At 36.9% G+C, this 10,968-nt stretch overlaps 1 protein-coding gene across 1 annotated transcript in view; it reads right to left on the reverse strand.

Annotated features, from left to right (window-relative positions):
- The window catches only part of ptpn20 (protein tyrosine phosphatase non-receptor type 20), a 33,117-nt gene extending 22,465 nt beyond the window's left edge, over positions 1 to 10,652 (reverse strand). The window contains exons 1-12 of the mRNA XM_044135907.1: positions 9,543 to 10,652; positions 6,735 to 6,882; positions 6,395 to 6,558; positions 3,709 to 3,774; positions 3,438 to 3,617; positions 3,252 to 3,324; positions 2,813 to 2,893; positions 2,580 to 2,655; positions 1,337 to 1,490; positions 1,063 to 1,134; positions 686 to 860; positions 363 to 498 (exon numbers count right to left, since the gene is read on the reverse strand). Of these exons, the coding sequence (XP_043991842.1) occupies positions 363 to 498; positions 686 to 860; positions 1,063 to 1,134; positions 1,337 to 1,490; positions 2,580 to 2,655; positions 2,813 to 2,893; positions 3,252 to 3,324; positions 3,438 to 3,617; positions 3,709 to 3,774; positions 6,395 to 6,558; positions 6,735 to 6,858 (1,301 nt within the window). The 5' untranslated portion in view covers positions 6,859 to 6,882; positions 9,543 to 10,652. The remainder of the gene's footprint in view (positions 1 to 362; positions 499 to 685; positions 861 to 1,062; positions 1,135 to 1,336; positions 1,491 to 2,579; positions 2,656 to 2,812; positions 2,894 to 3,251; positions 3,325 to 3,437; positions 3,618 to 3,708; positions 3,775 to 6,394; positions 6,559 to 6,734; positions 6,883 to 9,542) is intronic.
- Between the last annotated feature and the right edge of the window lie 316 nt (positions 10,653 to 10,968).

The raw sequence follows: 10,968 nt of genomic DNA on the forward strand, positions 1-10,968 counted from the left end.
GAAGGTCTACTTGGCTTACCTGAATTTCAGGGAGATTATTTTTCTTTTTTTGCAGGTACAAATATCTGTATTGGTCTGAAAAACTCAGTTTTGTTCAATTTTGCCTGTCATCTGCGTGTTGTCTCTAATTGCATCAAATTCTGTTCTCTGTTTTTGAAATTGTCACAATGCTTCCACGTTTAAGATTGGTCTCTTTCTGTGTCCTGCTTGGGTTTTGAAAGTGTTCCTTCTCATTTTTTCCAGCTGATTTTTGTTTCACTGACATTTAATGTCATTGAAGCTATGCTACGCAAAAGCAAATAATGCTGAAAAATGAAATCAAGTCTACGCAAAAGTAATGATCTTGAAAAAGTTGCACTTACAGGATGAAGGCAATATCATCAACAAAAAATTTGACTCGAAGAAACACCAAGAAGGAAGATATCTGCCCTTTTTTCCAGCTGTCAGGTGCAACTTTGGAGATTTTTGTCTCGTGATCCAAAAAGAAATATTCATCATCTGCAAAACAGAACAACAACAACAACAAAAACTGTCAAACCCTTTCTTTGTCTCTCTGCAATTACTATGGTAATTCCTACAAAAACAAATGTTCAATTAGAATCATATCTATGACATTTTAAATATAATTTCTGATTTGGTCACTTTTATACAGACAGATTAGGTCCAATTTGACATGTCTTCTTACCATCTAGGAAGGAAAGACCAAAGTAAAAGTGCTCCACCAAGTTTGCGTGAGCCACCACCATGTCAAACACATCTCTTGCCCTGGATTTAATGTCACAGCGAACAACCACGTACTGTCCGTTAGGCAGCACTACAGTCACTTCTCGCTGAGAGGAACTTGAATGGCCCTTTTTGGACTGTGGTGTGCAAACACAGAGAAATGCATGCACATAGAAAAAACAACAACAACAGACACTGAAAAGGTTGTAACAAACATGCAACTAAGCATGTAGACAGGTCAACGTGCGAGAACAACAACTTAAAACGTGTGGAAGAACATACAAATACACAGATAAGGGGCAGATAAAGAAACAGGAAGACTTGAAATCAATAATTTACCACGATAGATCCTGGAAGCTCAAGAAAAACTTGCTGCTCATCTGGCATTCTTATAAACTCTGGACCCAATGCCTGAAATATACAACATATAATTAAAGACCTCACAGAATGTTACACCTATTTTATGCTGTTTTTCTTAACTGTCTGTTGCTAAATTCAAATGTCCCCAGTGTTAACAAGTTTGATCTCAAAAAGGGTCATATTCCCTCACATCTTTTGCTCCTATAAAGCATTTTAAGTCTATTTATCACAACAAAAAAGCTCCTGTTCTTGCCTTAGCTTTTCTCTGGCTCAGACTGAGTGAGGATTCGCTGAAGGTAATGGAAGGACTGTGAGATCTGCCTGATGCCTTTGGAGAGAAATCGTGGTGGGGGCTCCTACCAATCCAGCTGCAGTTGCTGTCCCTGCGGCGTACCCTCCGAGGGAGCCTGATGGGACAGAGGCAGGGTAGGAAGGACAGAATGAGTAATCGTTGTGTGAACGAGCTTAAAAGTCAAACAACAGCAGTGAGAGTCACGTCCCTCCAAAGTCAGCACAGACGATGAGAGAGACAAAATGAGGAAGGGAAATATTTACTTGTATTTCTGCTTGGAAAATGACTTTCACTCATTCTCTCTGTTAAGACTACATTAAATTCAAACTTTTGAAGTAACATTTTAATTTTCATTGCTCTTTGATGGGTAAAAAATTACATCAATATACTTCAAATGATTTTCATTAATATGATATTAGTGATATATAATCATTAATAATTTATTAAATATTCCTAATTGCCCCTTGACCACATGCTTTTTGTAGCCACCAACAAGCTTCTGACATAATTCCAGTTAAATGTTTGATCAATCTTAATGTTGTTGTAGACCTCCTTTAAAGTTGTTGGTTTTCTGTGAGCATTGTCCAAAAATTTTCTTTATAAGATGGGGGTGTTGGAAATGTCATAATCTTAATGTCAGTTCATTTCATCAGTTTTATTTTTATAGATGTACAGAGGCATCTAGAACCCAAGAACACTGTAGAAACTGTCAAGCATGGTGATGGTAGCATCATTAACAAGTTAACTGATTATAGCTTAAACACAGTATGAATAAATCTGACTCACATAACCCTTAAAAATGTTCCAACCTTAACTTTGACGAAAATGTCTTATTATTCAGGTATTAGTCATAAGTCGTACCAGAATTATGCCAGAAACTTTGTGACTTTTGCAAATAAACATTTAACCAAATATTTTTGGGTTGCTGTTAAGATTTGAAACGTTTGAAAATAACTTCCAACTTGTGGATAAAAATCTTGTATTTAAAATATACAAGTGAATGGTTGTGTTATTTTATGCAAGAAAATAAAAAGAGTGGAGTAAAACCTATAAGGTCTCAAACAAATATGATATTCATGACCATTATGAGTGTATGTAAACTTCTGACACAAGCAGTAAGTATGCACAGCTTACACAAAGATAATGAAAATAGTAGAAACTCTCTGTCTCCCAGTGAAGATGTTCTGATGCGTATGATACATGCCTGTCTAAAGAAGACTGGTACAACAGCGTGGGTGAGCTTCTTGGTCTTTGTCTCCAAGGTCTTTGAGGTAAACTCCCTAAACCGGAAAAATCAAACAAATTCCTTCTATACATTTTATTTTATGTCATGTAAAAAAATAATCAACTGTGAAATTCCGAGATAAGCAAGTATAAGACAATAACTTAGAAACAATAAAGAACAGCTCTAAAGCATCTTTTGTGTTGTGTGCTTACCTGACTTTGAGTCAGAGTCTGTTGAGTACCTCCGCCCTTCAGTGCTTCCTTCACTGAAGTCTGATAATGGCCCTCTCTTTCCTGTCAGGCAGGTAGGAGATGAAAGATGACAGCAACTTTTGATTTTTGTCAGCCTCCAAGCTCCTCTAAGACACTTATGTGTATGAATGCAACTGAAGGATGATGAAGGTTTATTCTGGAGCATCCTGCGCGCTCTGTATCTGATTACTGGCTCCAACTGAACTCTAATCCCAGGATTGCTTGAGGTTAAGATCTTAATCCTGTTGACCTCTATTCTATCTTGAGTCAAAATGTAACTGTAAGGTAATTTCTAGGATAATACATATGTGTAAGTTAAAGTTTTATGCAGCTCAAGGGGCAACTAAATAATTTGCACCAACAAGAGATTATTTATCAGAAGCTAAAAAGGCATACTCACTGTGAAGTCTCTCCCTGATCATTTGGCTCCTGCCGCTCAGAGGAATGTTGCTGTCTGGCAGAGAACCATCCACCTAAAAATGAAGAAAAGCTGTCATGCCTTTTCATTTTGGACACATAATGTATAAAATTGGTTGCAGAGAAGGTGTAAAGCCAGAAATGCAGTCCTCTGATATCTACGACTCACTGATTCGTGAAAAACCTCCTCCACGAGCTGTCGAACAACTTTGGAGGGCGGCAGCAGGTTGGAGGCCTTGTGCTGGGATTCACAGGCCTCCAGAATTGACGTGAGGTTTACCCTGCGGTGGGCCAGGTCCTCACACATGCTGAGGAGGATGCTGTTTAGATGGTCACTCAACTGAACCGGCTGAAAAGGTTTTAAAATATCATGACAAATGGCTAAGCCAGTGGACTGTGGAACCAGCAAAAAGGAAATGTTTTCTTTCAGGGACTCCTACCTGGTTTTGAGGTAGCTGAAAATCAACCGACCAGTAGAGAGTCATTCCCAGCGAATATACCAACATCTGTGTAACAAAGTATATTTGTTGAGGAACAACACAGCATGTTTCTAGAACTAAGACAGAGATAACTGGCTCTAAAAAACACATGTTAACTTTTATTAAAAAAAGAAAATATGTAGCTATTTTCCCTTGGATTTGACATTTAATATACTTTTAATTGTTTTTCTAAGTGGACTTTCAAAATGTTCTCAGAACCACCACTGTGTTGAAAACAGTTATTTATTCCTTATATGGCTTTGGATTTGCAAAATACAAGAAGCATTTGGCAACTGTAGGTTGACTAAGTCAAGTTATTTATCCAAAAGGCAGATAAATCTGTTAAGATTTCTCAGAAAAAGACATGAATAAAAGGTTTAATTAAGTTCAATTTGCTAATTCAGAAATGAAAAAAAGCTTTCAATTGATTAATGATTATTCATAACTTTAAATATTGATTTTATGCAGTGGAGATGTTTGAATAGCTGAACTGTAAAACAGCTTCAGTTATGAGATGGTTGTTAAGCATTATAATGATAGACATGTTTAATACTGAAAAATGTTTTGGACATCAAAATACCATTAAAAAATAAATTAAATAGATTCAATTTATCACTGGTTATAATACATAATTGTGATGATTTGTCCTCTGGAAATAATTTTTTTCAAGAAGCTGAGATCCGAGGGTGAGACTGAATATCACAACTGAAGAAGAAAACTTGTCCAATCGGGTCAGAGAGAACCAATCAAACTTTTGAGATCTGTTTGTAATTAATCTCCCCTTCACATACACATTAAGAATCCTTTGAGGGGATCTCAACATGCTATCAACATGCTGACTGTCATGTAAATAAATAATGTTTTTTGTGGTCGTTCTGGTACTAAAGGCTAAATGCTGTTTGTGATTTTTAGGGCCATCTCCACTTTTTCGTTTGTTTTCACTCATCTATCTCAGAGAATAGACTTTAACACGCTTTTGTTCATTTATAAATCATTGAACGACTTAAAACCAAAATAATTTTAAGACCTGTTGTCATTGTGTCAACCTTCCAGACTTTTCAGGTCTTCTGCTCCTGGTCTAGATTGTTTATAGCTGACTTTCATTAATAATAACTGTAGTCTGCTTTCCAGCCTTTTAGCACTTTATTTTTCCACTGCAATGTAAAGTTTCCTACTTGTTGTATGTTTTCATAATGTAAAACACTTTGAATTGCCTAGTAGCAAATATGTGCTAGCCTTGCCTTGCTAGCTTTCAGTAAGACTCATTCTATTTTAAAACCATTTAAAAAAAACACTAACGTTCCTCAGATGCATACTTTAACCTACAGAATCAATAGGATGAAAGATTTCTTCAAAGGAAACTCTTATCCACACAGATGATGAACAGGGACTTTTAAACAGCTGTATAATGATTTGCTATGTTGTTATTGGCTGTTTTGTTTAACCACACAACTGCTAATAGCCTAGGAATGTCCAGCCATCATATTGTTAAGGACACAGACAAGTTCTGCATCCCAAAAATGAAAATGTTTATGTATGAAATCTGTGCTTCTACCTCAAAGAAAAGAAAATACCTTGTGAAGATGCTGACATAAGTTGGTAAGAAAGCCTTGCATGTACTGAAAACTCAGTCAGACAGGAAGAACTCATTATTCGAAAACAACATAAAGTCTAAGGGAGAAAACTTTCATTTTTGATGAATTTAGACAAAGCCAAGCTTTGCATTTTTGACCATATTATTGATACACTTGGATAAAAATGGGGGAAATTTGTAAGCCTGAAAACACCATACAAATCATGAGGTATGGGGAGGCAGCATTTTGTTGTGGGGCTGTTTTGCTGCAGTAGGAACTGAAATGACATTATGAAGAAATATTTAAGCAACACAAAGACATCAGCAGTGAAATTAAAGATTGATTACAAATGGGTCTTCCAAATGGACAATGCAAAAAGCATACAGCTAACGTGTTTACTAAGTGAATTAAAGGTAACAAAGTCAATGTTTTGGAGAAACCATCACAAAGCAAAGCCCTGATGTCAGTCCAATAAAAAGATTCTAGGCAGAACTTGAGCAAAGTGGCCTAAAATCCTGACTAACTTTCACCAGTTTAGTCAAAATTCTAACAAACTACTGCAAGAAGCCATGCAAAACATCTGATGAACATCTTATGCATTTATAAGATGTTGTGTATGATTACTGCATACACTGCATCTTTGAAGTAATTTAAATTTAAATACATTGTAGTATTAAAAATACTACAATGTATTTAAATTGTTTTAAAATTTATTTATTTCTAATTTCATTAAATAATTTATTATACATCCAAAACCACAATTAAAAAAAAATATGTTGCCTATATCAGCCACTAGGCGGCGTATTTACTCCTTAGTTGACCTTCAGTTTCTCTTGTCCTGAGATTTTGCATTCACAGGAAAACCACATCTGCTTATGAGAGCCCTGAGTTGGTAATCAGTTCTGTCAGTTGTAAGGTGAAAAAGTCCTGATATGAAAAAAACCAAAAAAAACAAGCAACAACAACAACAACAAAAAAAACAGCAATTGCTACATAGCTGCTGCTTCATCCACGAAGGTCTTTTAATCTTTTAAACAAGGTAGTAAGACCGGGATTAGGACCCAAGCACTGACCCTATCAGTGGCAGGTTTGGTTGAGCCGGCACGGTCCTGCAGCATCTCGGGAGCAGCGAATGCAGAAACCTCATCTGATAGGCCACAGTTCTTAAAAGCTAAGGAGCCAGTGGCTGACAACAGCAAGGAGGTGGGGCTGATGATGCTGCACATGTTGTTGTGACCTGAAAAAGACAAGAAGTCCAGGAAAATAGTATGCACAAAGATGCCATTCCACAACTAAGTGATTGTGGGTCAAACTCATTTCATAACAACACTGGAATGACAATAAGGTGTGGTCACAGCAAAGAAGAGTGTTAAGTGAGCCAGTAATGAGGTTAGGCTATCTGAAACTCTTTACCCTTATAAGAGACATCCATTAAACACTCTGCAGCGCCCAGCAGCAGGGACCAGATCTCCTCCTCCAGCAGAGGTCCCCCCCGAGCCTCCAGCACCTCAGCTAATGTAACAAATGTGCTGCTCATTCTGGTCACATTCCACACACACACCTGGAAACACAAAGAGCACAAATAAAACACGAAAAAGTGAGATGTCATTCTTAAAATAAATATCTATAAATTAGATCAATGTTTTGTAATGTTAAATGTAAATGGAGCTAAACACAAACATAAAGAAACACCCCAAACTGCAAAAGCACTGTAATGATTATCAGGTTTTCAGCAGATACATTATTTAAAGCTAAGTGACGCAGTAAACATGCATGTTGTAACCCCCCACACATCATTAGTTTTTATTAAGATGCCCTACAGCAGAAACTAGAATTAGTGTTCTGACATTGTAAAGAGAGAATCCTTAGAAATAAGATAAGAATAATGAAGACTCTGTTGGTAAACACATATGTCGGATTTTCCATGGATCTCAGCACTTTAATTAAATTAGACTAATCAATTACTGAGGTAGCTCTTTTCAAGTAGCATTCAGCTGTAATGTTTGCTCCATCAAATCTTTTTTTTGTTGTTATTTTCACTGAGGTTATCTGCATCTTTCATAGTAATAAGACAATTGTTGGTGTGCTTTTAATGTAACAAGGCAACTCAATTACTTTAGGCCCCAATTTATCCCTCTCTTTAAAATGAACTTGTCCTTGACTTAGAAGATTAAATGTGTGGCAGAATAAAACAAACACACTTATCACTAATTACATTGTAATGCTAAGAGTTACAATCTGAACATTATATTGAACTGAAATCCTACTTTTTAGTGCTGCCGAGTACATTGTTATTATGATAACGTTTACCAAAGTCTCCTATAAGTAGCACTAAGGGCAGCCAGTGTTGTACCACCGTTTTACAGCCATAGTTTGGCTCTAAACCATATCATTGTAACTCTGACTGTTATGAGTAGTCAAAGAAGAAAATAGGAGGTTCACAGGTGTTCCCACACAGTCATTAGTGAAAACCTCCGTAGCTGTGCTTCTTCAAAATGTTATTTTGAAGATATAACTTTTATGGAACACAACAAGCACCAAAATGTGTCCTAGATTTACTAGCTGATCTTCAAAACAAGTTCTGAAAGCTTGTTTTGCACTTTACTTTGAGCTGCACAATGTATATCAAATCAAAGTGACCTTCTTATTATCAGTATGTGCAAAACTGCAACAGCAAAGGATTGTTTGGATGTTATCTTTAATAACAATTTAAATGTCAAGGGTCTTGCATTCACACTTTGCGTCCCAGTAATATATTTGGCCAACTGGATCCACTTTCCCCACTCCCAATCTCCTCACCTCATACTTTGGTGATGGACAAAAAGGAAGAGCAGGGAGACTCTAGCTTAACTGCAACTGAAATTTCCATTACAACATTCAAAAATTATACTGCAATAGCATGCGTTCCTAATACCATGTAGCCCTACCAACCAGCATTAAAATTTAATTTGAAAACATTATTATAACAAGGAAAAAATTAGAACATTTAGAACTAGAATTAGTATTTAACTAGAGTATCTAACTATTAGTATGAATTAGAACTAGTCAGGGATTGTATTGCATCCAATTGATTTTATCATGTAATTCTAAATTAGAGAAGTAGAGATCCAACTACAAGGCGGATACCAAGTTCTGTCTTTCTGTAACATCTGGGAGTTTTAGATTTTGATTAATTCTTTTGAAAGAAAAAAGTGTGACACAAAAGATAAATAAAAACCCTGCTTGTATTAGATACATAGTTTTGGATCAAGGGGTCAGAAGAAATTTTATTTAGCTCAAAAAAACTTAATCAAATCCCTTTTTGCTTGTTTGCTGATTTATAGACAGCTAACAATTGAAGATCTTCAATTTTACACACTTACACACACCCAGATAAAAGGTCAGAGCTGATGAAGGAAAAACAGGCTGATTGTTTACTGGCCTGTTGATTGCTGCATCTCCATATCTGTACAACTGAATATGAATTAGGCTGGTTTCTCTTATAAACAACCTGAAGATAAACAAAGTTAATAGAACTGAATAGGATTGAACTGCATCAAACTGAACTGAACAGAGTTGAATTAAACTAAACTGAACTGAAACAAATCATATTAAAGTATATTATTTTCTTCTTTGTTTAATCTCAAAATCTGCAATTTATTTTCTATTTATGTATTTCCATTTCTCAAGAATTAGATCATATAATCAGACATATTGGAAGTCATCTTCAAGTGTCTGGAAAACATTTTTGTGGCAACTGCAACAATGCTTCTTTTATAAGCTGTTTACCACAACTAGCTCAGTCATTTCTCTAGATCTCTGTAGTTCTAAACCTGTCTATTGCAAAAGCACTAGATTAATGTCTGATAAATGAAATAGGGAACACACATTAACACATACCATCATAATACAATGAGGTACATAGAAGAGCTAAAGTGTGCTTAGAGTAAATTAGGCCAACATGCCTCCTTGGAATCGAGCTCTCCTAAAACTCCATGTTACAAGTTACTTATGGGATGAATCACATGAGCATCTAGACTGTTTATCTTTTGCTCTGATAAGCACTAACATTAAGGCTTTACTATGCAGCATCAACACTGGGTGTCTCATTCTGTCTCAAATCTCCATTAACTAACAGATCACCATTATAAAACTGTAAATAGACCAATTGCAGCTGTGCAAATTGCCAGAAAACACACTGAAACGAAGGTGACACAGAGTAAAATAAAATATAAAAATTACCTGGCAGCATATGTAACCAGTTTCTGATCCTGTGTAGATTATTTATCTTCAGTGCTCCCACCACAGATCCAAAGCAATCTCTGCGATCATCGCAATGCCGCTGTGATGTCCTCCCAGTAAAGGCTGCTCGCTCCTGGCAGGTGATTCATCAATGACATTAACTATACATTAACTATACATGGAGCCTGAACCGTTTGCTCTCTACACCCCAAGCAGATCTTCTGCTGAAGAAATCAAACTTTTTCTCTCCCTCTCTCGCTTTTTTTTTCTTTTTTCAATTGCCTCTATTCTTAGCCTCTCTGCTTTTAAACACTTGATTGGATTAACATCGAGGTTTGACAGCGACAGGTCAGAGCCACCAATAAGCGGGTGGTATGAGATCAGCTACACCGATTTAACTAAATCCGTCTGACGCCCAAAGGTGCGGTGGATCCCCGGGGATAGATGCGCTGCTACGCTGAAACCTGGGAAGGACGAAGCATCCCGCTGCTGCAGGGCAGCTCCCCGACGATGATCATAACACTGCGGGCTCTCTTCGAACAAGGGGTAAGAAGATGTAGTAGCTCTGCCTTGCTGCTGGGAGTCCTGTCCATGCCGCTGCGCTCAGCGTCTCTCTGCAGGCCCCGGGATATCTGCACAGAGGCAGGATTAAAAAAAAAAAAAAAAAAAGAAAAAAGAAAAAAAAAAAGAAAGAAAAAAAAGGAAAAAAAGAAAGAAAGAAAAACGATCCGGGGTTACGAGGTAGGTGTAGAGAGCATGTGTCCTGCTGCTGAGCGCGGAGTTAACGCAAATTTACCGAATGTCTTCCTTGGCACCGCTTAGGAGTCACATGCGCAGAGCATGGCACGGCCGTTGTAGCGTATAGAAATGATGCATGAGCTGTAGATGGTGCCCTCACGTTGTCCTACTATGCTGTTCAGATTTCTCCAGAGCCAATGAAGGTCCTTGTCCTCAATTGAGACCCCACTCTGGACAGATTTAAAAAAATATATGTCTTTACAGATCAGACCATTGAAAATATGACATTAAATTGAAATTAAAGGCAGGTGATGACTGACTGTAATGTTATTAGCCTGGGGTTCTAATAAGAAGTTTACTGACAGCTCTTTGATGTAAAAAAGTGTCCATATAAAATTCTGTATAACGAAATTGTCTTCTTAAACTTTTTCAAATGTTGACACAATCACAAAAGTCAATATGCTTTATTGGGATTTGTTTTGCTAGACATAAAGGTGTGCTAAGTTTTAAGAACTTTTCCAACTAATATATCAATATGAGACGTGCATTCGTTTATGACAGGAGAACCATTAGTCACGCAAGAAAGAAGCTCTTGTTCAGCTCAAGTTACCACATATTGGGGACCAAGAAAACATCTGGTAGAAGGTGCTCTGGAAATGGAACCAGGATTTTACTTTGAAATAGGCAG

This window comes from Gambusia affinis, linkage group LG13 (genome assembly GCF_019740435.1).
Source record: "Gambusia affinis linkage group LG13, SWU_Gaff_1.0, whole genome shotgun sequence".
NCBI classification, from domain to species: Eukaryota; Metazoa; Chordata; class Actinopteri; order Cyprinodontiformes; family Poeciliidae; genus Gambusia; species Gambusia affinis.